This window comes from Grammomys surdaster, unplaced genomic scaffold, assembly GCF_004785775.1.
Source record: "Grammomys surdaster isolate TR1022 unplaced genomic scaffold, NIH_TR_1.0 67, whole genome shotgun sequence".
Lineage (NCBI taxonomy): Eukaryota > Metazoa > Chordata > Mammalia > Rodentia > Muridae > Grammomys > Grammomys surdaster.
The window spans coordinates 8,014,760-8,040,248 of NW_021604569.1; the positions used below are offsets into that span (position 1 = coordinate 8,014,760).

Below are 25,489 nucleotides of genomic sequence, written 5' to 3' on the forward strand. Positions count from 1 at the left end.
CTGTTCCCACAGTGGAGTCACCTGGAATGTGTGGTTGACATACTCAGCATTACTTCTGGAATGGATTTTTCTTCTCCTGGCAGCTATCAGTTGCCAAGAGATTCTTGGTTAGGGATCAGACTCAGTTTCCATTTCCTCTTTTCTGTTCTGGGATCTGTCTGGCTTGAACTTGGACAGATTTTGTGTTTATTGTCATAGGCTCTGTGAGTTCACATGTGCATCAGCCCTGTTGTCTTTCATTTTCTGTGCCCTCTTCTACATAGTGTGCTGAGTCTTGAGGCAAGGGTGTAATAGAGACACAGTCAGGGTAGAGTGTGCCAGTCTCTACTCTGTGCACTGTCCCATTGTGGGTCTCTCTGTTACTTATCCTCTACTGCAAAAACAAGCTGCTCTGATGGGGTGGAGTGTTCACTGGTCTACGCATATAACAATATGTTATTAGGAGCCATTTTATTGCTGTGTTCATTTAGGAGAAGAATAGATTTTATGTTGTAGCTCATTACCTATGCAGTCTCAAGTTCTTGGCCTCATTAACAGTTTCAAATACAGGTTCGATCTCATGGAGCAGGCCTTAAGTCCAGTAAAAGTAAGTGGTTGGTTTTTCTTATATTATTTGAGCCATTATTACCTTGTGGGTTTATCCTGCACACAGGTTACTGTTACAGCTCACAGGGTTTGTATTCATTAACATTACTTTTTCTCCTCTGGTAGCATGTATAATAACTTTGAGCACTATGCTAGCCAATAGGAATGAAGCTTCTAGTCAAACACTGGGTTATTTATCTGTATTTGTTGACATAAGTAACTGTGTCAGTTAGGATTTAGTTGCTAGAACTTAGTGAAAGTCAGGTATGGTAGCACATAGATACATTCTCAACACCCTGAAGGCTGGGGCAGGAAAATTACTGCAAATACAAGGCAAATCTGGGCTACATACTGAGACCCACAGACACACACAGACATGTGCAGCCTCAAAGCAGGGTCTCTGAGGAGGGTGAAAGTTATGTGTGGAGTGCAGCTCACAGTGTGTTGAGTGTTAGGGATGGGTGAAAAATCACAGTGAACTGGGGCTGGAGACACTCTGTGGCAGCTAAGAGCACTTGCTTGACATTCCAGAAGACTCAAGGTCAGTTTCTAGCACTCAAGTAGGGCAATGATTCACAACCACCTGTGACTCTAGCCCTAGGGTATTCAACACAGCCTTCTGTGGGCACGCGCACACACACACACACATACAAATACAAAAAATCAGGGATGGCTATGTTTTTAAGATGTGCTGTTCAAATGTGAAGATTTAAGGAGAATGAACATTCAATAGCTGCTTGCCTGCTTGAAGCAGCCTCTGCCTTCCTTTCCCATTACAGTTTGTTGCTATTTGAAAATAGCATTACTAAACCTGTTAGATGTATCCATAAATCAAATATTTACAGGCTGAAGCCTTTGAGGAAAGTGACATCTTTTTGACCTTGATCTTTGCCAGGAAGTTGAAGTGTTACTATTTTGGACTATCTTAAAATAAGATATATTGCTACTAAATCTAGTTATACTTAAGAGAAGAATGTGGGTGATGCAAGATCCCCAGCTATGCGCTAGCTCTAGGCAGTTTATCTTTTCCCTTTAACTCACCCAACAGGGTTTCTTAAAAGGAACAGCCACCCACTCTTCATGTTGCCTCCCCATCCCCCTTTTTCAGTGTGATAATCTGTTGGTCAATTTCTATCTTCTTTTAACTTCTAACAGTAAAGAGAAGTCACAAATTACTTGACCCTTTACTTCGATTGCCTGCCCCTAATTTCATTTCCCTTAGTTGCACCAGTGTGAAGCAAGTCAAAACCAGTTTGTACACTACAAGTGCTTTGCTCTGTGAGTTTATTGCTCAATTTGAGCAGCAGTGTAGGGTAGAATTTTTTTCTGCCCTGTTACATAGCATCGTTAATATTTTCTAAGTATGTACATTCCTGGTGAAATAAGGCTTTTAAGTGGGCAATAAAGTATAGCATAAACATATTGGGCCACAGTGATATGTTTCCTGGGAACGTCTTCCATTAAAAAAAATCCATTAGCTTTTCTAATTATAAAAAGAAAAATTAATTATAGGCAATTTAGAAGAAACAAAAGAATACTTTTGGAAGGATAACTATGTAACAAAACAAGGTATTTCAGGTTCCAGACCCACATAACAACTGCCAGTTGAAGTATTTTCATAGGAAGTTTCACAAATTGTTCCCAGCTAAGTAGCTCTGGTCACAGTGCCAGGGCTGCCCTCTGCAGTCACCCAACACACCAGACAGTTTGTAAAGTGTGCATCTTGCAGTGGCTGCCCTTAGCTCTCAGAGCGAAGTGCATGCTTTCCACGAGGGTCACGGTAACGCTCATGATTGAACATTTGCCAGCCTCATCATGATGCATTCTCCATCCCTGGGATAAGCCCCAAACACCTCTGATTGCTCAAATATGTCAAGTTCCCTTTGCTTCCTTCTATGCTCATGGAATGGCCTTCATTTCCTTTTTTTGTTTTATAAGCTAATATCTTTGGTCTTGCATTAACTCACGTGTGAGTAAAATTCCAGGAAGCTCTCTGACCTGAGACTGCCTCTTCTGTTTCTCTGGATGTTGAGTGTGAGCTTTTTCATAATGTTCACCATACGTGCAGCACGGTACTACCTACTGACCTGCCTGTCCCCTAAAACATGAAGCCATGAGAGCAAGCACGAGCTCAGACACAGGCATTTAATAAAGAAGTGTTACTGCTTTGAAGATGTAAAAATTTTGGATTGACATTTATTTGTATCACCCATAAGGAATGCTGGCCTAGATGATCAGGATTACCTTTGCATTCCATTAGTATGAGAAACAATTCTGGAAGTAAAAGTTTTAGGAGTAAAGTCAGCACTCAAGTAAGCTTAGGGTAGATTCACGAGACCAGGAAGGACAGGACAATTTGTCATTAATGAAAAGAATAGGAAAAAAATGCTGTGAGTTGTTAATGAAGAAACATTCAGACAATTATGGTATAAACAATACAGTTCCATAGATTCATTTTGATAATATTTGAACATACTCTGTGTTGTACCTAAAAGTCTATAGAACAATATTCATATTTGAAATTGACAACTAAGCCTCATGATTGAATAGTTTCCTACAGTTTTATGAGATACTTAATTCATGGTGGATTTATACTCTTTGAGATTAGATTTGTAAAACATATAATAGTTTAAAATTTCCTAGCTATATAAAGAAAACCATATCTTTAAGTATTATTTCAAAATTTTCAATCAAGTAATTATACTCTTGGAACTGTAAGCAAATCAACAATACTAAAATACAAGACGAACTACACACATTACCAAAAGCACCACAGGCTGTTTGTGAGGATTGACTGATAATATATGTAAAGCCTTTCTTGCTGCTTAATATATCTTAGCTGTTAGCATTATTTGTTATTTCATTGCTTATTTTTTCAAAGTTAAAAATACATCATTGGCAAATTTTTAAAAATTACACAACTGGTAAGAAAAAAGTAATGAATAGTAACACTTTGACATCATTGCTACTCTTCAACTCGTTATGAGTTTACAAAAATTACTAAGTTGCAATGATTAGTAGGCAGGAAAGCATGCATTTTCCTTCTGAATTTGCTGGAACCTGAGTTCCAGAGCAAAATTTAAAGCCATCATCGCATGAGAAGAGACGGCTCAGTGCTTTAGAACATACACTCCTTTTCCAGGTGCGTCTGGGTTTATTCCTAACACCCATATCTGGAGGCTCCCAGCCACATAACTCCAGATTCAGGATTCTGATTCTTTCTTCTGGAATTTGCAGCTTTTTGCAGTGGACTTGTGCACATACTCTCACAGATACACACATAATTAAAAGTAAAATAGTGTTCAAAATATTTTCATTAATGTTTTTGAGCATAGTAAGGGCTGGAGAGATGGTTTCGTGTGGATGGGTGCTTGCTGTGAGGCTCAGGTTCTGGGTTTAGTTCCAGGGACCCAAATGATAGAAGAGAGGCACCTCATGCAAGTTGTTCCCTGTCCTCTACCAGGCACACCCTGCTCCCCACAAAAGAAATAGATGCAAGAAAGTTTGTTTTTAAGAATTACCATGATAAAATAAAACATTTTTAGTCAGACACAAGTTTGACCTTTCACTGAATGGCTGTACAGTTCAGTTGGGTTTATCTGTCTTTATTCCCTGTTTCTGATTGTTTGCTTTTATTATCAAAATAATTTTACTCATGGAAAATCTATTTTCTTGTTCAGATATAGGAAATTCATAAGCTTTTTTTTTAGTGTATTTTTAATTATTCATTTATTTTGTGTATATGAGTACACTGTAGCTGTCTTCAGACACACCGAAGAGGGCATTAGACCCTACTACAGATGGTTGTGAGCCACCACGTAGTTGCTGGGAATTGAACTCAGGACCTCTGGAAGAGTAGCCAGTGCTTTTAACCGCTGAACCATCTTTCCAGCCCAATTTATTGATTTTTGATATTAATTTTGTTCAAATAAATTTGAACAAAACATTTCTGAAAGCTTAATATTTTGATAGTCACTTATTAAGTATGTTTCAATATTTATTAGGTCTTTGTAGAATATAAATTCTCTGGGGACAATACGATGCCTGTTTCTTTTCATCCTTGTGTCCCAAGTAAAAGTCATGGCACAGACTGACAAATAAATGTTTGTTCAAAAAATTAAATGCATGAATGCAATCCTATCACAAACATGGATTGTTTGATTTGGTTCAAATAAAATTTATTGCATACTTAGATTTATAGTGCTAAGGAACAGTTGTACTGATACTAAGTTTAAATTGCTGTATATTTCTGTTTTCTTTATTTGCCACGAAATGGTCTGGATCCATTTGGTTTGGATCCATATCTTCATATATAACATTTTCCTAGGCTAAGCTTTGGCAATGCTGAGGACTAAACAACTGACCTTCGTAAGGCTTTTCATTTTGCTTATGATTCATGTATAAAAACAGCTTTCATATACAACATTAGTTGTGTGGCTTTTTCCTTTATCCTTGTCTTCAGTCTGTCTTTTATGGGTAAGTAGTATGCTTTAGGAGGAAACAGTAGTAGCTACGTTCTGCTCTTAAGCCTTTCTTGCCGATTTTTAGCATAGTAGAACCTGAAGAATTACTATGTACTTATTCAGATAAATATAGTCTTAAAGTCTTTGGTTTACATAAGAATTTTGCAAGACAAATAGTGACTGACTCTCCAAAGATGTTTATTGCTCTGTTTCCAAGAGTTGCTGAAATCCAGTATAAACCTCTTATGTTATTTATTGTTATTGTTTTGTGTTTATTAACATAGTGATTATGCTACTAATAAAAAATGCCACTACTTAAAAAAACCAGTAAAATGATTGCAATAATGCCCAGTTATTTACCTTCGTTATAGTTCATCAAAGTAACATTTCTGAATGTATTTCTTTATTAATCAAATGTCTCCTGTCTGTTTTTGATAACAGCATGCTTCTACAGCTCTTTAGTTAAGTGACCTGACCGTACATTTGTCTTGACTGGCTTCTGTTTACAGAAATTGTAAACCAGTTGAATGCTCTGAGCAGCTTAGATGAAGATCAAGACGACTGCATAAAGCAAGCAAATATGCCCTCAGCTAAATCAGCCAGTTCCTCTGAAGGTCTAAAGCTTTCCTCCCTCTGCTTCTGATTGCCTGTGTTAACTGTGACTTGCTACATTCTGACTTCTGTCTGCTTAGCTGTCAGTTTTGTCCTTGTGTAATTTCTTGAATGTTCTCTTTGGTAATTTGTAGTGCACCATCTTGCAACAAGATAACAGACCTTATCATTAACAAGGTTGTTAGCAAATTGATGTGAGTTATTCTGAATCATCCTGAGTGTTAATCCCATGGCACATTACCTTTTTATTACACTTTACTGTTAGACATGCGCCTTCAAGAGCATTTGTGTCTGAGCTGTTTAAAAGAGTTTCCTACAAGTTTTTTTCAGCACTGAAAATCAAATTTATTTGACATAGAAAGTTTCTTTACTATAGGTCATTACCTGATGGAATTCCCATGTTAAAACATGTTCCTTTTGGTTTATTTTCATATTTTGGTGTACTACAAAATACTCAAATGGCATTCTGCCACTCATAAAATATTGTCTTATTATTTGCAGGTATTATTAATGTGAATTTTAATATTTTAAAATAGTTCATGAATTACCCAACTCCTGATTCATATAACTATGATGAACTTTACACATGCACTTATTTTCAGAACTTATAAACACACTTAACTTTTTGGATGAAGCACAAAAGGACTTGGCCACTGTGAATACAAATCCGTTTGATGAACCTGATGTAGCAGAATTAAATCCGTTTGGAGATCCTGACTCAGAAGGTAACATGTTCGTCTACACACTTATTTTGCGTGGAAGTGACTCCTCGTGACACAGTGTTAATACCCACGGAGCATTACTAAACCCTTAGCAAGAAAGCTTCTTTTTGTAGCAAGTGATAATGAACACTGACACCCACAAAAAGTCCTTGAAGAGTTGAGTTTTCTCAAGCTGTGGGGGCAGAATTTTTTTCTCAAGGTGGTAGTTATTTGTAATATTATTGTATTTAATAGTATTTGCATTTGATTATTGGTTAATGCTCTCCATCCATTTGATCAAAAAGATAGTAAAAGTCTGAAGATAACAGTATTTTACCTAGTGGTTATACTAAAGCTGTCTAAAGATAGGCAGACCGTCTGAAGGAAGCTGCTCTGAGAGGCATACTGATACTGATGAAATCGAGGCATTTCTCTCTTCTCACTCTGATGTCCAACATCCAGCTATTCCAAGTGCCTGTATCTGGCTGAGGACCACAGTCAGAAGTGAGAATGAGTTGTATGCATGTGAGAGCAGAGAAGGAAGAACCACTGCCATCACACCCGCACACGTGTGCAGACACACAAGCACATGCACACGCATAATCCTATTTTGTAAGAAATAAACCCAAAAGTTTTTCCTGTAAATCATTTTTCTTACCAAGTCATTTTAAACTCTTAATGCTTGAATAAGGGCCATTGAAGAAGTGAGACTGCTGTTTAATTAAACGCCTTGCTCAGAGGGAACGCAAGATCGATTAACTACCATTTACATCTTTTGACTGCTCTTATGAAATCTTCATGAGAAGTCACAAAGTGACTTTGTGACTGATGAGTATGCAAACAGTCTGAGCTTCAGGAACTTTCCTACTGAGGTGTTGTTTCAGGGTCCTTTCTCTTCATTTCTCATACTTCACCAAATTAGTCAGTGTAGCTTACTGAGGTTTAATTTTGTTTGTAAGCTATAGATTATGAGCATATTTAAAATTTGAATAACATTACAGTAAATTTATAGTAAGTCTCAGAGGCAGCCACTTTATGTAGATTAGATTGCTCAGGCTCAGTCAGTGATCTGAAATTGAGGTGAATGGACACAGCTCTTTTTGACCACACATGTTGCTTTTAAGTATGTATTGCATATGTTTAAGTCTGTATGTTTAAAATATTATAAAAATATTTTAAGATACTAGCATAGATACTTTTCATTTTAAAATTAACTATGTAACTTTGCTAAATATACGTGAAACCATTTTGTGGAAAGGGTAGTCACGTAATGTATTCTGTGACATCACATAAGATTGCTGATTTCTGTTTGGAAATAATAAGCCAACCTTGCTCAGACTCGTTTAGCTTTGTGTATAACGTTAATGAGTAGCAACTGTTACTCTCTTTACTGTGTGCCACTAAACATTTTGGAATCAGTAATTTCCCAGGAATTTTTTTTTACCAAATCAAAAGTTGTTTCCTCAATAAACAAAGGTGTTTGAGGAAGAAAGGCATATTTTAGTTGTTTAGTAGGTTTTTTAAACACTTTTAATTCTCATTCATTCACCTCTTTTTAAATGGAAACAGTCAATGTCTCAGTGACCTGATTAGAAGCCACTGTGTTTGCAACTGTGTATGTGAAATACTCTGAAGTTCTTCGCTCTCTGTTGTCAGTACACTGTATGTAGTTTGCCCACTTTATGAAAAAAAGAACATTTTGTTCTTTGAGAATTTCATATGATATATTTTGAATATACATTTCCCCTCCTCTAACTCCTCCCACATCATCCCGATTGCCCTACCCACCCAACTTCATGTTCTTTCTCTAAGAAACACACACACATGGAGCTTGTGTTGGCATTCCTACTTGTTGGCTTTAGGTTTTATGACTAATAAATTTGCTTAGATTAGTTTCTATAATTATAATCTTGAAAGTAGCAGTAAAAATTTATTTCTGTTGACCAGTTTTTCATCACTTAAGCATGTGTGCTCTGAAACTTGTTCATAAAAACTTGAGGGGAAATTTTGCATGTTCTCTTTGCCCATAGAGGATAGAAAATACTTTCTTTACATTATAATAGAAAATTTTAATAGTGTTTCAATATTATGTTACAAAAGATATACCATTATTGAAACTATTTCCTATAATTCATTTCAGTATATTATGACTTTATGAATACCTTTATAAGTACAACCACTTCACCATGGTATACAAAAATCTTAGCTCAGGGGAATTTTGGTTTAGTTTTTGTTTTGTTTGGTGCAAAGACAAAATAAAATTTCTAGGCTAATTTATGAAATATAAATTATTTGAGTATAAATTATAAAATTTTCAAGCTGAGCATGGAGCTTTGTAGATTGTGGCTACAGTACCAACTATTTAGGAGGTAGAAACAAGAAGTCCCATCAGCCCAGGAGACTGAGACCATCCTGGCCAGTATAAGACCTTCCCATTTCAAAAGATAAGTGTTGCTAGAACGACAGCTCAAGAGTCAGGCACCGGCTGCTGCTGCTGCTGCTGCTGCTGCTGCTGCTGCTGCTGCTGCTGCGAGGCCTTGAGTTCACTTCCAGTGCCACACGGCAGCCTGTGACTGCCTGGAAGTGCAATTCCAGGGATCTCATAGTCTTTCCTGACCCCAAGGGCGTCAGACATACAGGTATGCAGGGAAAATAATCAAATACGTACATGAAATAATCTTTTAAAGGAAGAGGGACTGGGGGCAATGGCTCAGCAGATAAAGATATCCAGCACCTGCATAAAAAACTAGAGCTTACAGTGGGGGTATAGGTCTGTAATCTCTGGGTTGAGAAGCAGAAAGTCATGTTATATGTCCTGATATTTTTTAAATAATAATTAGATTAAGTTGCTTGCCATGTTACTTATGAAGCAATCACAGTTCTCTCTGCTGTGGTTGTAACAGTGGTAACAGTTGTGGGGCAAAGGTCAGCCATGATACCTTCCACTGTTGCTTGCCATCTTCTTTTAATTTTTGCTTATTTAAATTTTTTTGAAACAGATTCTGCAACCTAGAGCTTACAGATTAGGCTAGAGTGACAGTCCCTGAGATCTGCCTATCTCCACTCCCTTGGCCTGCACACCCCAGCAGTTATGTATTGAAACTGCTGTGTGGATTTGGGGGATCCAGACTCAGCATGAAGATGCTGGGGATCCAGACTCAGGCCCTCTGAGCCTTCAAGTTGCTTTTCAGAACTTCAATAATGAGTTTCTGTTTCTTACTAAAATAATTGTTAGAGTTGTCTGGATAATTTAAATTATTTTTTATATACTGCATTTTTGTCCTGCTCCACTTTAGAAAACCCCTAATCATCAAAACTGTGTTCAAATTGGTTTTCAAATTAAAATTTGAGTGTTTTAAAAGTGAATTTAGTATATCACATTTGTGAGCTTACCATCATGATTTAATTCTCCCTCTCATGTGCTTTCTCTTCAGAGCTGAGGACTGAACCCAGAACTTTATGCTTGTTAGGCAAGCTCTCTACCACTAAGCTAAATCTCTACCCTACCTACATGATTTTAATACAGCAATTCAACTTGAATTTCCTTATGCTATTCTTATTAATTAGGTTCAAGTCTATTGGCTCTAAAAAGTTGAGGTTAGAACTGGATATAATATAGCTCAATGATAGAACGCACAAGGCCCTGGCTTCACTCCCTCCCTGCCCTCCCCATCGGTGATGTGTGAGTATGTGTTGTATACAGTCCAGAGTATGTGCTTTGATAACTATATTCACTTTTATGTTCTTTTAAAAATCAGTGATTCTGCACTCCCAAGTAGTTTAAAACGTCTAAAGTTTATATGCTATCATGCTATATTAGACACTTCAGAGAAGAGACACATGAGGAGGGCTGAAAAGATATCTTCCTCTTTTACTCTCCATTTTGTTTAAGTTCATTAAATTAAGTAGTTTATAAATTAATTACTGTTCCAAGGTTAGAGCATGCACTGCTCTTACAGAGGACCCTCATTCATCTCAGCACCCATCCCAGGAGGCTCACAGTCACTTGTAACTTCAGCTTTAGAGGATATAACTCAAGTGCAGAAATGCACTTGCACATACACAATCCACATGCACATACAAAATACACATGCATGCATAATTTAAAATAAAGTCAATCTTTTAGAGTCTGCCACAGGACGAACAATGTAGAGAGGTGGCGTTCACGAGTCCTCATCCTAAAGAAGGAGGCAAAAATCCTACAATTTTTATTTTGTTGAGCTTAATAAGGGTGGCTTAGCTCTTCATGATATATTTTATAATGAAATATAGTCATGTTTTATTATTGCTTTTATACTCTCAACCTTGGAGTTCATTAATTCAAGACTGTCTACTTTTCAAAACATTTAAAAATAGAGGATATCATTTGCTGTTAGTTTAACCTGTCTTTTGCTGTTGTTTTATAGAACCAATCACTGAAACAACTTCACCTAAAAAAACAGAAGAATCTTTTTATAATAACAGCTGTAATCCCTTTAAAGGTGTACAGACTCCACAGTATTTGAACCCATTTGATGAACCAGAAACTTTTGTAATGATAAAGGATTCTCCACCTCAGTCTACACGGAGAAAAAACCTAAGGCCCGTGGACATGAGCAAGTACCTCTATGCTGATAGCTCGAAGAGTGAAGAGGAGCTAGATGAGTAAGTACCTTTACTCACTAAGCTATCATCACAGCTTAGCCTATGTAGTAACCTACGGAAATGCTTCTGAAATATTCCTAGATGGTTAAAAATGTTTATATGCATTGTGTAACTTAGTATGTACCTCACCCTGCTACTAGAACTTCTTTTGAGAATACTTTTTTAGTTAGGTGCTGTTTCTTTGTTTTATCTTTTTTTTTTTTTTGAGGATTTCATACATGAATATGCTGTATTATATAATTTCTACCTTTTCCGTCACTCACTTCTCAAATTCATGTTCGTTTCTTTCATAATTACCCAGAACAACTTACCAGGTCTGATTAGTGCTGCCTGTATCTACATGAATTTATAGCTGGTCACTTAGGCTTGGACAACCTCTTAGGGCTTGTGTCAGAAGGAAATTAACCCTCTCCTTTCCCTCCCTTTGTTGCAGTTGACTGCCTGTAGCTCTTCAGTTTGGGGTGGGGCTTATGAACATTCCATGCCCTCCATCCTTGCTGTAATGTCTCCTGGCATGCTCTTGTGCAGGCAACAATGTTGTTGAGAGTTAGGGGGAACCAACACTCCTGCTGTTTGCAGAAGACAACATCTTACAACAGTCCTCCTGGTCATCAGAAACCTTTTACTTTTAACCTTTATTTTTTCATGAAAGTGTATGTCTGCCCACTGTGACACACCAAGTATGGAAGACTGTAGAATCTAGTTGGAATTCCAATTGTGTTTTCTCATTGAAACTCTTTTATAAATGGTATTTAGATAGTTTTGATAGAAAATTGTAGGCATTTACTTCAATTCTGTTGTGGGAACCATAGAGTTATATATGATACTGATTTGATCAGCAGATTTGTTCAAACACTTAACAGCACAATCCCAACATTTCTAAAAAGAGCCTATCACAAGCTCAGTGTGAACACAATGTGATCAGAGCTACCATCTTGCTCAAGAGCTGCCATCTTGCTCAAGAGCTGCCGTCTTGCTCAAGTCTGCAGTGGAGATAATAGGGAGATGTTCACATCATGATCTGGAGTTGCCCCGTGCTGATGGCTTTTGGCCTTGAGTACACTTAAAGAGCAACAACTAAACTTTACTCTTAGTCATAATACAGTAACTCAGACTGTATTTAGCATCTGGCCTTGAGCAACTAAAAAAATAGAATAAAATATTTGAAACGGTGCTTTTGAGACATTGAACACAAACTGCAAGGGATAATAATCCACAAGAGAACAGAAAGAAAAAAGGTGTTGTTCTTCAAGTTCATATTTAGAAATTTTTCCAGCCTTTTAGGGGTAGAAAAAATTCACACAGTCCACAATAATCTCCCTCAATTGGGGACACATAATTTGGATTTGTAGAGTTGACAAACCAAGGTGATAAAATCTGCAAACTGAGCCGAAAAAAGAGATTGGTTCTACTTGCCTTTTTAGTTGAGTACTGATTAGAGCAAACATGTGAGTAGATTTTTCTATGATAAAGAAGCACACTGAACAGTTGTGGAAAATTTTTTGAAATTGAGTATAGTGTATGTTTTTCCACTAAGCAAAGAGAAAGGTTTTTCAAAACATAAGACATGAGATACAGTTTCATGCTTTCTGACAAACAAATTTGTCAGGCTAGTAAAGAAACAGGAAAGTCTGACTTTAATAAGAAGAAAATAAAGTAATTAGCAATGGATGTAGAGATGGGATAGGCAATGGAACTAATTAACAAGTATAGTAAAGTATTAAAAATATATTTCAGAAGTTTGAGAAGGAACACATGAACATGAGTGATGGGGGATATACAAGTTGAACTTACAGATATGAGAGATACAAAGTGTCTAATGTGTGTGTTGGTGGTAAGAGATTCAATGCTCTAAAGTAGGATGGGGGAGATACAATGTGTCTAAAGTGTGTAGGAGAGTAAGAGATACAATGTGTCTAAAGTGCATGTTGGAGAGTAAGAAATACAATGTGTCTAAAGAGAGGGTGAGAGATACAATGTATGTGAAGTGGGTGGAGGTAACATTAAATGATACTGCAGAAAAGAAAGTCTGGCAAACCTGAAAACATAGCCATTGAAATTATTCTGATTACAGGGGAGAGAAAAAGAGTAAGGACCACTGAACTTCTAGATACCTTCAATTAGCAAAACATGTAACTGGAACTTTAGAAAGCAAAAGGAGAGGGTGAAAGGAATATAAGGAAACACAGATGTGTGTGTGTGTGTGTGTGTGTGTGTCTATATATACTTACATGTACGAACACGTGTACAGACACATATATGTGTACACACACACACACACACACACACACACACTTCTCCCTACAAGTCCTAGAAGCTGAATGAGCCCCAGGTACAAGAAATATGGAGAAAGGCTTCTTTTTTATTCTTTTTTTTTTATTGGATGTTTTATTTACATTTCATATATTGTCCCCTTACCCCATCCCCCACCCACACAGGAACCCCCTATTCCCTCACCCCTCCTCCTTCTTCTCTGTGGATGTAACCCCTATCTACCCCCCCACTCCCACCTCCCCATCCTCAAACTCCCACCCCCTGGGGCATCCAGCCTTCATGAGGTCAAGGATCTCTTCTTCCACCTATGCCCAGCAGGGCCCTCCGCTCTTACATATACAGCTGAAGCCATGGATCCCTCCCTAAGTGCTCCCAGACTGGTGGTTTAGACCCTGGGAGCTGTGGTTGGCTGGTAAGAAAAATAGTTCAAACCAGAAGACAGTGAGGTAATTTTTTTTTTAACTACTGAAAAAATAAATAAACTAAAATCCAGGAGCCTGTCAACACAAATTTCTCTTCCCGCCCAGGGCTGAAAGGATTTGTAGGCATCATATTTTCTCTGAAAGATAAGATGCTTAAAGAAAGATCTTCAGTAAGAAGAGTCATCAATTAGAAGTCTGAATGACTGTAAAGGAAGGAAAGGCATTGAAGATGGACAACATGTTAATATATACACACGTATAAACTTTATACCTTATTTTGTAATTTCTTCAAAAGGAAATTGTTTGGATCTTAAATAATAAATTTTTAGTTTTATAACATGTAACTCCTAACATATACAGTGGCACCAAGTAGAAGCTGGACGGAAAAATGTGGGTGTTTTCATTATAAACTTCCCAGACACTGTGACTTGGAAATAAATCTCATTTTTTTTTAAACAGATATCATTACTGTTTGTGTAAAGAATCACAAGGAGTTTCCACAAAGGTCCCAGAATTGAAAACTAAACTAACATGGTTACAGGATAAAAGATAAATATAAAATTTTGTTTACATTTATTTATAATGACAACAACCAGAAATGAACATTTAAGTATATCATTTAAAGGGAATAAGATTGTAACTCAGTAGCAACATGTGTGCAAGGTCATGGGTTTGAGCTCCAGCACTGAAAAAGAAAATAATAATTATAAAAGTATCTAAAAGAGAACAAACAAGAAATAATAAACTAGAACAAAGACGATCACTATCTGTCCCCTGAGAACAGAGTAATGAGATGGTCACGACTGGAGCCTGGGTCAGGCTCTTGTCCACATGATCTACAGATGTAGTTCCCTATCAGAGTTCAAGAGATGGGAAGGAACAAAGGGAAGGAAGAGGAAGGAGAGGAGGGAGACAGAGGCGTGAGAAACCTAATTGATGAGAAAAGTTGGCCTACATGATTATGGAGTCCAAAAAACCCACACCATCTACAAGCTAGAAGCTTTGGGATTTCCTATAACATGGCTAGTCCACGTCCAGAGGTACAAGGAATGCTGTGGTCACAGGTGCAAGTTCTGGAAGTCAAAGGCTAAGAGAATTTTTTTTTCTAAATGAATTTTATTGAGTATACTCTAACAACATAAAGTGGTCAAACAGAAGTAGTTTTTAGTGTGATAGGTAATCTGTTGAGTGATGAATAGATTGAACATTATTTAGAATAGATAAACACATTATGTGGGATTTTTTTTTTCTTTTTTTCTTTTTTTTTATAATTTATTTTTTCTCAAATCATAATTCATTCACACAGGGTTATAAACATAGAAAGGCAGGATATGGGGAAGGGAATGACACTGGAGTGTGGGTGTTCAGGGGGAATACAGATATCTTCAGAACCGGGTATCTGCTGCGTGAAGGTTCAGGGGACAAGTCACTATGACTCTGCCTATGACTCGATTGTCCTTATCTAACTTGGTATTATCTGCCAAGGCTACCTATTTACAAGGTCTATGACTACTCAGGCTTGTAAATTTCCACAAAAGCTGCCTGTTTACATTAGCTTATAGCCATGTTTCAATGTTTTTCTACTGAGACCCAAGACTTGGTGTTAGTATACATGTATGACAGGCCCACTGCTGATTTTAGGCCTATGGCTGATTTTAGGCCTTCAGTGTATAAGCAGGGCTGCCCCTAACATCTCCTCCCTTCTCTAAGTATAGAAGGGCTGTGGCAATTCTAAACTTTCGAAGGCGGGGATAGAGGCCTGACCTCCAGTATTTGAAGGGGACCTTGTGATGGCTCCAGTCCCCCTGTCGTTGTCCAGTGAGGCATGAGGGCCATACCCGTCCCGATGTCTTTTTCCGGGAGAGGGGATACTTTTGACATCAACCCCTATGCAGTCAGTCTTGTCCCTCAGGGAACCCAGATAGATATTTTTATCTTTTATTTATAGGAATCTGATTTTTTAATGATGCTCTCCTACTATGTTTCTAAACCATTTCCTCCTATGTACAGACACGGCCACATAGATTTTTACACACATGTACACACTGGTTCGCACACAAATGCACATATACCCATTCACATATACACAGAGGTACGCGCGCGCACACACACACACACTCACACACACGGCTGGGAAGGAGAGTCTTACCTATATTTTATGATCCCATGGCTACATTTTTAGAAAAGCTGTATCTTCCTTAAGTACTTAGTGTTACAACATAAAAACCATCTTTTTTCAAACCCAGTCAAACATTGGCTCAAGTTATTCTACTTGTTTTCTTTGAACAGTTAATGTCTGATCAAAATGAATTTTCTCATGGGTGGTGTAGGTGCTGAGTAATAGCCACACACCTAGAGTACTTGAGTGTAAATGCAAACGTTAAGTGCAAGTATTCAGTCATTCCCAGATGCATGACTATTACACAACACATGCATACACACCCTGCTGTCTCCTATTAACAAACTAAGGAGACAGCAGTGTTTACTTAAACATTTTAACTGCCTTTGTAAAAACTAAGGTCGGAACACTAGGTGTTTCCTTTTGACCAAGTCAGCCTTTTAAAGGTGTTCTAAATTGCTCAGTCACCTAGTGTTAACAATGGAAATCCATAAAAAAGTCTTTTAAAACAAAACAAAAAACAATGTTAACTGAAGTTCTAAACATTGCACTTTCACTAGTGTATAACTCCCAGAAGAACTTAGGTAGTATTTAATTAATTCTTGCTATTTCTCATCTTTTCTCTACAAAAGTTTGTAGGTATGATACTGCGGCACAGAACTTCCATTTTTATATCATTACCTCAGTAATAAACTTATGACCTTTTACCAAGTAAAAGCTTCAGTGACTCATCTTCCATCCCCAAGTCCTTCGTGTATCCTGCAACCTAAACTTGTATAGGTACCAATAAACAGTGCCTAGTCTTTGATGTGTGAAGCAGTCTTCAGTGCCCCAGCACATCTGTCAGCACCTGGAGAAGGTGTGTGCCTGCACTGCTCTTTAGCTTGTGTCCTTACATGAAGGACCTGCCCAGAGTTCTCAGGTGTCTATGTGCTTGACAGCTCTTCCAGTTTATGTGGCAAGAAGAAAGCTAATAAGGCTTAGAGCATTTCTGAAGTACCTTTTGAAGATCCATATGCTGTAGTTTCTGGTATGATGTCTGTTGTTTTTATTTTTCAAGGAAGCCCCTCCTTCAGTTTATTCAGCTACCCATCCATTTTAATTAATTTAAATTGTTTTCCAGTGAAACATTTTCTAGATATCAAGATTACAAATTTGATTATATCCTTGTTTTGTATTTTCAGTATATTTTAGTCTATCCTTTTTGGAGCTAACCAACACTAGTCATCTTTCTATAATTCCAAAGAATAAATAATAATAACAAATAATGCCATTTAAATTTATAATATATTTTTTACTTATTTACTATTTTTGTGGATAGATAGTTAATGATATAGCAAGTGCATTAACAAGTGTATAGTACAAAGATAAAAATTCTTTTTTGTTCAGTGATACAGAGAATACCAAAATAGACAAACTCTTCTGCACCCCTATGCTCAATGATAAATTTAATAAAATGTATCAGTAGAACATACACAATATTTGGAACATATAAAAAGATCACATTTATGAATTACCGGCACAGGAGAATAATTTTACACCAAAGATATAAAAAGTAGTTTCAGTAAAATCATAGAAATTCCCAAAATCTAGGAAAAGAACTGCCTCTGCAAATAGAACACGAAATAAACACTACCAGAAAAGAAACTTTCCACATCCTCTTATAATCACAATATGACATAATTAAAAAACTGAGAGTGGATTGAAAGAAGGAAAGGGGGTGGGGAGTGGAAGGTACATGCAAAGGCAGGCCCATGGGATAACAGCTGATTTTCTCCTTTTTTTTAATTATTAAAACTCTTAAATTACAGTAATTAAGATCATTTGAACAACAACAAAAAATGGGGCTCTGGGCATACTACCTTTTACTAGCTGAGGTACACGTTGGACTGTCTTGATTGAAGCACATCCCACCAGCATTTCCCTCCAGCATGTGCCTTCTCTCCCTTCCCTGATCGCCACACTGGCGGATGAAGACTGGTCTTCTCTGTTAGCAGATCTGATGCTTTGATGTGAGAAGGGCAGCGCAGCCATTTAAACCTGACCCAACCCCTTTGTGTCCTACAGAGTTGTGATTTGTGATAGTGGCTTCCATAGGCTTATATTTGAATGCTTGGTCCCTAGTCAGTGGAAGTGTGTGAGAAGGATTAGAAGCTGTAGCTGTGTTAGAAGAGGTGTATCACTGGTGGTGGGATATGAGGTTTCAAAATCCCAGTGTCTGTCTGTTTTTCTGTCTCTGTCTCTGTCTCTGTCTCTGTCTGTCTCTCTCTCTTCTCTCTCTCTTTCTTCTCTCTCCCTCTCCTCTCTCTCTCAGACAGTGTTGCTTGTGAAATGTGCAGAGGATATTGATGGTGTTTTTCCTTGTGATTGACTAGCTGGCCTCAGCTGTTCAGTCATTTCTTTTGACAGTAAAGCATCTTTCTCTTGCATTACTGTCTTCTTTAGTTTCAACTTATCATGTGTCTCAATCTCAACCTTATAGGTTGTCAGACTTCATTGTGAAGGAAGGAGGGGGGTGAGGTGCATGAATGAGAAGTGTCAGATCTGCTCAATAGCCAGTGGCCACTGTGGAGTGGTGACAATTGAGACAGGAACAAATACCATGTAAAACAGTAACAAGTACAGCGTAAAACAGTAACAAGTACAGCATAAGACAGTTACAAGTACAGCTTAAAACAGTAACAAGTACAATGTAAAACAATAGCAAGTACAGTGTAAAACAGTAACAAGTACAGGGTAAAACATTAACAAGTACAGCATAAAACAATAACAAGTACAGCATAAAACAATAACAGGAACAGCATAAAACAATAGCAAGTACAGCATAAAACAGTAAAAAGCACAGTGTAAAACAGTAACAAGTACAGAATAAGACAGTAACAGGTACACTGTAAAACAGTAGCAAGTACAGTGTGAAACAGTAACAAGTACATTATAAAATAGTAATAAGTACAGCATAAGACAGTAACAAGTATAGTGTAAAACAGCAAGTACAGTATAAAACAATAAGTACAATATAAAACAGTAATAAGCACAGCATAAAACAGTAGCAAGTACAATGTAAAATAATAACAAATACAGTGTAAAACAGTAACAAGCACAACATAAAACAATAGCAAGAACCTCATTTCTATTCTAGTTACTATTTTTGGATGTCAATAACAGATGTAGTCTCCATTATTAAATGTCAGTTTCCTAAGGTTCTGCATAACAGTTGTTGAAATTGAACATTATCTTATTTTTCAGTACTTTTAAGACAGAGAGATTTATTCTAAGTCTGGATTAAAATGGATCAGAAGATAAAAGTCATTATTTCAAAATTCTAGGTTTCGTTGGTTTCAGTTTATTTGAGAAAGCAATTTTCAGAATATTTTTAATTACTTTATATGGAAATAAACTAGTTTTGAGAGACATTTAATGATAATTTTTCTTTCATTTAGATCAAATCCTTTTTATGAGCCTAAGCCAACTTCTCCAAATAATTTGGTCAATACAGTTCAAGAAGGGGAAACTGAACGGAGAGTGAAAAGAAGGGCCCCGGCCCCACCGGCCCCGCCAGCCCCGCCAGCCCTACCAGCCTTCGCACCCAAGACCGGAGTAAATGAAAACACAGTTGTCTCTGTTGGGAAAGATCTCTCTACTTCACCGAAGGTAAGATTTCATACTAGAAAAAACATGTATTGATACATCCTCTTGGAGACAGGGGAGGACGAATGGAATGAGGAACTGTGGGAGGGAGGACCCGGATGGGGGTAACAACTACTAGACTGTATAAAAATAAAAGTAATTTTAAAAAATGCAATATACAATTCTAAAAAAAAAAAAAGAAACTTAAAAAGCAAACAAACATGTATTGATGCTTACTCTTTTATACAGTTTAATTCTGATTAATGAAAACCATTGTTATATGGTTTTAAAAAGCCATTTTACTGATTTAAAAGTAAAATTTGGGACTAGAAAGATGCTCACTTAGTAAAGCGCTGGTGTGCAAGCATGAGAACTTGAGTTTGTACACAAGATGGGTTTGGTGGCACATTTTTAATCTCAGCACTGCAGAGATGGAGACAAGGTGCATGCCTGGGGCTTGCTGGCCAGCCAGCCTGGCCTAATGGGTCAAGCTCTGTCACCAAACAAAACAAAAAGGAGATTAGCCTAGCATGGTAGCAACACACTTTTAATCCCATCATTCTGGAGGTGGAGGCAAGGGGATCTCTGAATTAACAGCCAGCCAGCAGTACATAATACTCTCTGGAAAGCAATCAAAAAGTGTATGGAATTTCAATATTGCTATTTTTTATATTAAAATTTGGGGTTTACAATCTCTTTTAAAGAAATTTTAATGTATATTAACTTCTTGGAAAAGTAAAGCATTATTGGAATAATATATAAAACAGTTTGGTTAGGAATAAATCTTTCATGTGTAAGGTCAAAAAGTTAGTTTGGCAAGCATTCTTAGATAACTTTTGGCCATGAGTGTTTGATTGTTCATATTACCTCATTATCATAGATTGTTATGTGAAAAACAAGATAGCCATGATCATCTCAGGTCAAAGGTAAGGTACCAGTAGACAAGATGAGAACTTGGCATTTCTACTGACTGATGTGTGGGACCATACATCATTTGAGGTATCTGGCTTTAAGACTCACTGGGGTGTCCTACCTCAGTGCCACTCATGGATACATGTGTGTGCTACCTGTTCTTTTGCCTTGGATTTGCCTTGAACATATGCACAGGGCAAATAATGTTACCTTCCCCCAACACAAACACACACACACACACACATACTCAAAACAAAACAGAAGAACAAGAATAAACCTATAAACCTATAAGTGGAGATGCATGTCTGTCTGTGGTTTTGTCACTGAGGAGGTAAAGGTAGAAGATGAGGAAATCAAGACCATTTGTAGATACTAGTGAGTTTGAAGCCAGCCTGAGCTACATGAGAGCCTCTAAAAATTCAGATAAACCGACATTATTAAAGTTGAAAGATCTGTTAATTTTCAGACCATAGTTGTATTAATGAAAAAATCTAGAGACATCACTCCAAACCTCCCTGGCACATAGGGATGGATATCAGTTTTAACTCGTATTTGGGCATAAATACTGTGTGGCTCAGAGGAACAAGATAAGGTACAGAACTCAAAAACACTTCCTGTTAGATACTGCAAGTATGGACTTGGCCTCTGCATCTGGATCTGTAACTGCCTCTTGTAATCCCACACTCCGGTACCCTGCTTACCCTACCTGCCTTCAAGTCCTGGAGCATGAGTAGTACACATCTGGGTCTTGTTTGATTACATTTAATGTTTTGGCTTAGGGTCTCAACAGTTCAGCTCAGCCTGTCTTTGAACTCATGGTCTTCCTGCTTCAGCCTCCTGATTGCTAGGTTATATGCAGGTGCCACCATGTCCAGCTCCAGTTAGAACGTATGACAGTTGTTCCTGTTGTTCCTCAGCACTAGCACACCCTGTAAGCTCAAAGAGCCTACAACCTCGTGTCAAGAACGTCTGTTTTCCTCTGATTTTTTTCAGAGTTCAGTGCAAAGATAAAAGTGCTAATTTTGTAAAGAAGCTCCAAGAGAAAGAAATACTGTCTTTTAAAACAATTTTAAAATGTGCAAAGTTGTCCTTTTAGATCTAATAAAGGAACCAAATTAAGATATTTATAGTTTCCTGGCTAGTGAAGATTGAATTACTATTTTTTCTTTATATACAAAAATGTCCTTGACATGAAAAGCATATGAATAAGGTAAATTCATTCCTTACAGGTGTCAGCGCTAAATGACAACTACGACCTATTTACTAAGAGCCTGATAAAGATTAAAGTTAACGAGAAACGGCAGATAGCACTAATTCTGTTGATAGGACAACTTTAGGGTGCACTATTGGTGATGAATATGAAAGGCATTGATTAGCTCATTGTTTACTGCAGGAGTAAGAGGGCTGTTTCTGGTGCACTTGTGTGGGATTACACAAATGATGACATGGCTCTTTCCAACTCCAACACAGATAAATTACCCTGCAGTATAACAAGCACGCCAAGCAAAAGATCCATTACAGAGTGCAGAGGCCCCTCCTTGGGCCAGGCAAACAAGGAAATAGAGGGAAAATCTAAGGTGAAGAAACCCTTGATGATCATAAAAGTACATACATGACAGGTGGACACACTAAACAGTGTTCATAAAAGTTGGTAGTACATACTTCATGCTTAAAGAGACATTCATTCTTACTGTCCTGTAAGGACATATGACTGAGTGATTCAGTTTCACAAAGAAAACGGTTTTAAAATGGGGACCAATCTTTGTTTAGTTATCAACAGTAATGCACTCTAAAGTATTCCTGCCAACACTCATAAGTAGCATTCACTTGACCATTTGTTAGCTACATAGTGGGAACATATGAGGCAAATGATACAGAACAAAAGAAAACCAAAAATAAAAATTGTAATTATTTTTAGGGTGATTTGATTGATGAGAGCATTAATAAATGAAAAAGGCAGGCATCCCAAGAAGTAATGATCTACGTTAAAATATTAATTTTGTTTGAATCTAGATAAAGGATAAAAGGGTCTTTATTATATAATAACTTTTCTGAAAGTTTGTTCTTAATTTGTGAAAAATATAACAATTTAAGAATAGAAAGAGTTCATAGATGCAAAGAAACATCCTTAAAGTTGTAGACAGCTAATGATGTACCTGAAGAGATGATATAGTTGTAGCTTGGGTAGAATAGCTTCTGAGTACGTGTGATATTCCCCCACTCGACAGACATTCTGCCTTTATATTACTGCTGTCAGTGATGTACACATCAAACTTGAGAACTTTTCCTTAGAATTTGAGGTGAAAAATGATATTGAAATTTTAGAAGGAAAAATTTAAAAGATCAAGGTAGAATCAGGACATTAATTCTTTTTGTAGGCATTACACATTTGACAACAGGTAGGAAAACAATTGATCAAAGAAACAGAATTTATATGGTCTTCCTGGAGAAAGGCTTGAGTAGGTTGAGAGTTCAACCTAGATTGAATCATGTACTTGACTTTCAAGTGTGTGCATATTACTATAAAGAAAACTGTTTAATAACTTTTATAACATTAAGTTTTGAAAACAAGGAGGCATATTTACAGAACTAAAAGTAAGTATCTGAAAGGATTTAAAATATCAAATATATCAAAATTCATGAATTTATGGTAGTATAAAAATTGCCTTTGGTGGTTAATAGGACCTTAGCTTACTTACCATATTAAATAAATAAAGGAAAAGAAGAAGCTATTTATCTTGACTTTCTTTTGCTAACTATATTTCAAGATAATTAAGTAGTTTCCAAGGGAGGTTTTTTCCCAGATACAAGGATTCTGACTGTGAAATATAGAAAAATTACTTTTTTAGAAAACTTACTGCTTCATAATTCCTGATGAAATGTCTCTAACACTAATTAGCATGACTGTTAAACCTATCAGGCTGAAAATTTAAAACATACCAATGTGTTTGCATGCCAGTAAGCAACCAACATCATCAGTCTGAAAATCATTAAAAATTGGAGAAGCACTCATTTTCTTTCTTCTAGCCTCTCATAATAGGCAGTGAGTGCATAACCACCTGCAAGTCACCAAAGAGTCAAACTAGGTTTTAGTCAAGCCACTGGTTGGGATAGCTAACTGCTAGTTTGCTAGAAATATTGGTGAGTGGAGAAATACATAATTAGAATGGGAGAATTCCTCCAGGAGAGTTGAATGGATTTCATTCAACAAATGTCTAGCTTGACAAAAATGAAGAAATACTTATCTCTGAGAAGTACATTATTTACTATTGAAATGATAGGATTCTGGAATTTGCTCTGAAATGTTCTAGAAGAAAACTGGGGAGCAGGAGTCATACTTGGAAAGAATGACAAAACAGGATTGGAAAATGCTGAGAACTTGTGAAGCAGGGTGATGTTTCATGGGAAAATTCCTGGTTTTGTGGTGTGTGTGTGTGTGTGTGTGTGTGTGTGTGTGTGTGTGTGTGTGTTTGCGCGCACGCTCCTGCGAATGGTCAAGTCTCACTGTCTTTACATGGGTTCTAGACACAGCTCAGGTCATGAAGCTTGCACCGAACCATCTTACTGCCTCCAATTCTAAACAATCTAAGAGAGCAGAGTAGAAGAAAAATGATATTAAGGCACAAATAACTCTTCTAAACTGATGAGAGATGGTGGGCTCTTGATTCAGGAACCTTAACAAATGTCAGTCAGAATAGAATAAATTCAGGAGCAGCTTGATTGGTAAAACCTTCCAGTCTAAAAGTAGGAAAGGCAGCATGACTTGATGCTAGCTCTGAGCAGCATCTGTGGAACCAGAAGAGACAATTCAATGGTCATTTTCCATATGCCCGTGTATACCTGTATGTCCAGTGAAATCATCTCTAAATAGTGAGGGGTGGTGTTTTTTTCCAGATAATTTGTGACCATAGATTCCCGCTAAAGAAAATTTTAAATCATAATTTAAACAGAAGGAAAATATTCAGAATGAATAAATTAGAAGTTCAAGGAAGGACCATTCCACAGTGTCAAAGTGGCTCATTCTAAGTGAACAGTATTACCCAATGCTAATACTCTAAGGGCCATGCATCACTGAGAAGTAAGATAATGATAGCAGTTGCTAGTTTAGTTAGATGTTAGTTAGTTAAATGTGTTGTTAGTTTTAGGGTAGCATTAAGAGGTAAGAACATAATATATAACTTTTACATAGAAGACAGAATGGAGCGTAGTTTTTTTTTTAAAGTATAATAAATAGCTCCCTAAATGGGTGAAATGACATAGAATAGATGAACTTATTGAGAAAGTTATATAATATAGCATTTTAAACTCAGTAATTAATTGATTATATATAAATAGATTGAACATTACACTAAAAGTACTGATAAAATTTTTTTAAAATATGCATCTAAAACAAGGATATATGAAAAGTTAAAAAACTGTAGAAAGAGGTTTGTTTGTTTGTTTTAATGAAGACACTAAGAAAACTAGTCTGGAAAGCCATATTAATGCAATAAAACACAATAGGTTTTAAAGTTAAATGCATTATTAGGAATAAAGATAGTCACTTTATCATGATAAACAGTTCAATACATCAGGAAGATAACTTTTTACATCATTTTATTTTTAATTGCATTTCTGTGGGTGGGTATGTGCCTGTGAGTGTGCATGCCTGATGAATCCAGAAAGGTCAGGTCCCCCTGGAGCTGGAGGTACAGGTTGCAGGCCCCCTGAGTGGGTTCTAGGAACTGCACTCAGGTCTCCTACAGCACTGACTCTTCCCCTCTGAGCCACGTCTCCAACCACTGTTCCCAACAATAAAGGAGGCTGCAGGCCAGAGAGATGCAGTTAATAGTTCTGACTTCCTAGAATGCTGTATTCGGTAGCACAGAGTTGATGGCAGTCCTGCCTTAGGCTGTTAGACACATGTTCAAAGTTAATCCTGAAATCTACTTGTAGCACAGTAGGCTTGAAATTAGTAACAAACAGTAATAAAGACAAATCTATCTATTTAAATATTTACATCCTTAGTAACCTGTGGGTCAACAGTAAACTATAACAATATGAATTATAAATTCAATGAAAAATTTTAAGGTTCACTACTTGATATATTGATGAGGAAAATATTTGCAGTAAATGTGAGCTCTTGGAGTC

At 37.0% G+C, this 25,489-nt stretch overlaps 1 protein-coding gene across 5 annotated transcripts in view; it reads left to right on the top strand.

Moving 5' to 3' along the window:
• Positions 1-25,489, top strand: part of Ehbp1 (EH domain binding protein 1) — a 269,903-nt gene that overhangs the window by 120,293 nt on the left and 124,121 nt on the right. For 3 of the 5 annotated variants that reach the window (XR_003712756.1, XM_028778114.1, XM_028778121.1), the window contains exons 7-9: positions 6,263-6,385; positions 10,768-11,005; positions 19,261-19,471. Coding sequence is in view for 4 of the 5 variants with exons in the window: in XM_028778114.1 (XP_028633947.1) it covers positions 6,263-6,385; positions 10,768-11,005; positions 19,261-19,471 (572 nt within the window). In the remaining variant the exon portion in view is untranslated. The remainder of the gene's footprint in view (positions 1-6,262; positions 6,386-10,767; positions 11,006-19,260; positions 19,472-25,489) is intronic. The other 2 variants (XM_028778127.1, XM_028778141.1) reach the window with 1 other exon arrangement.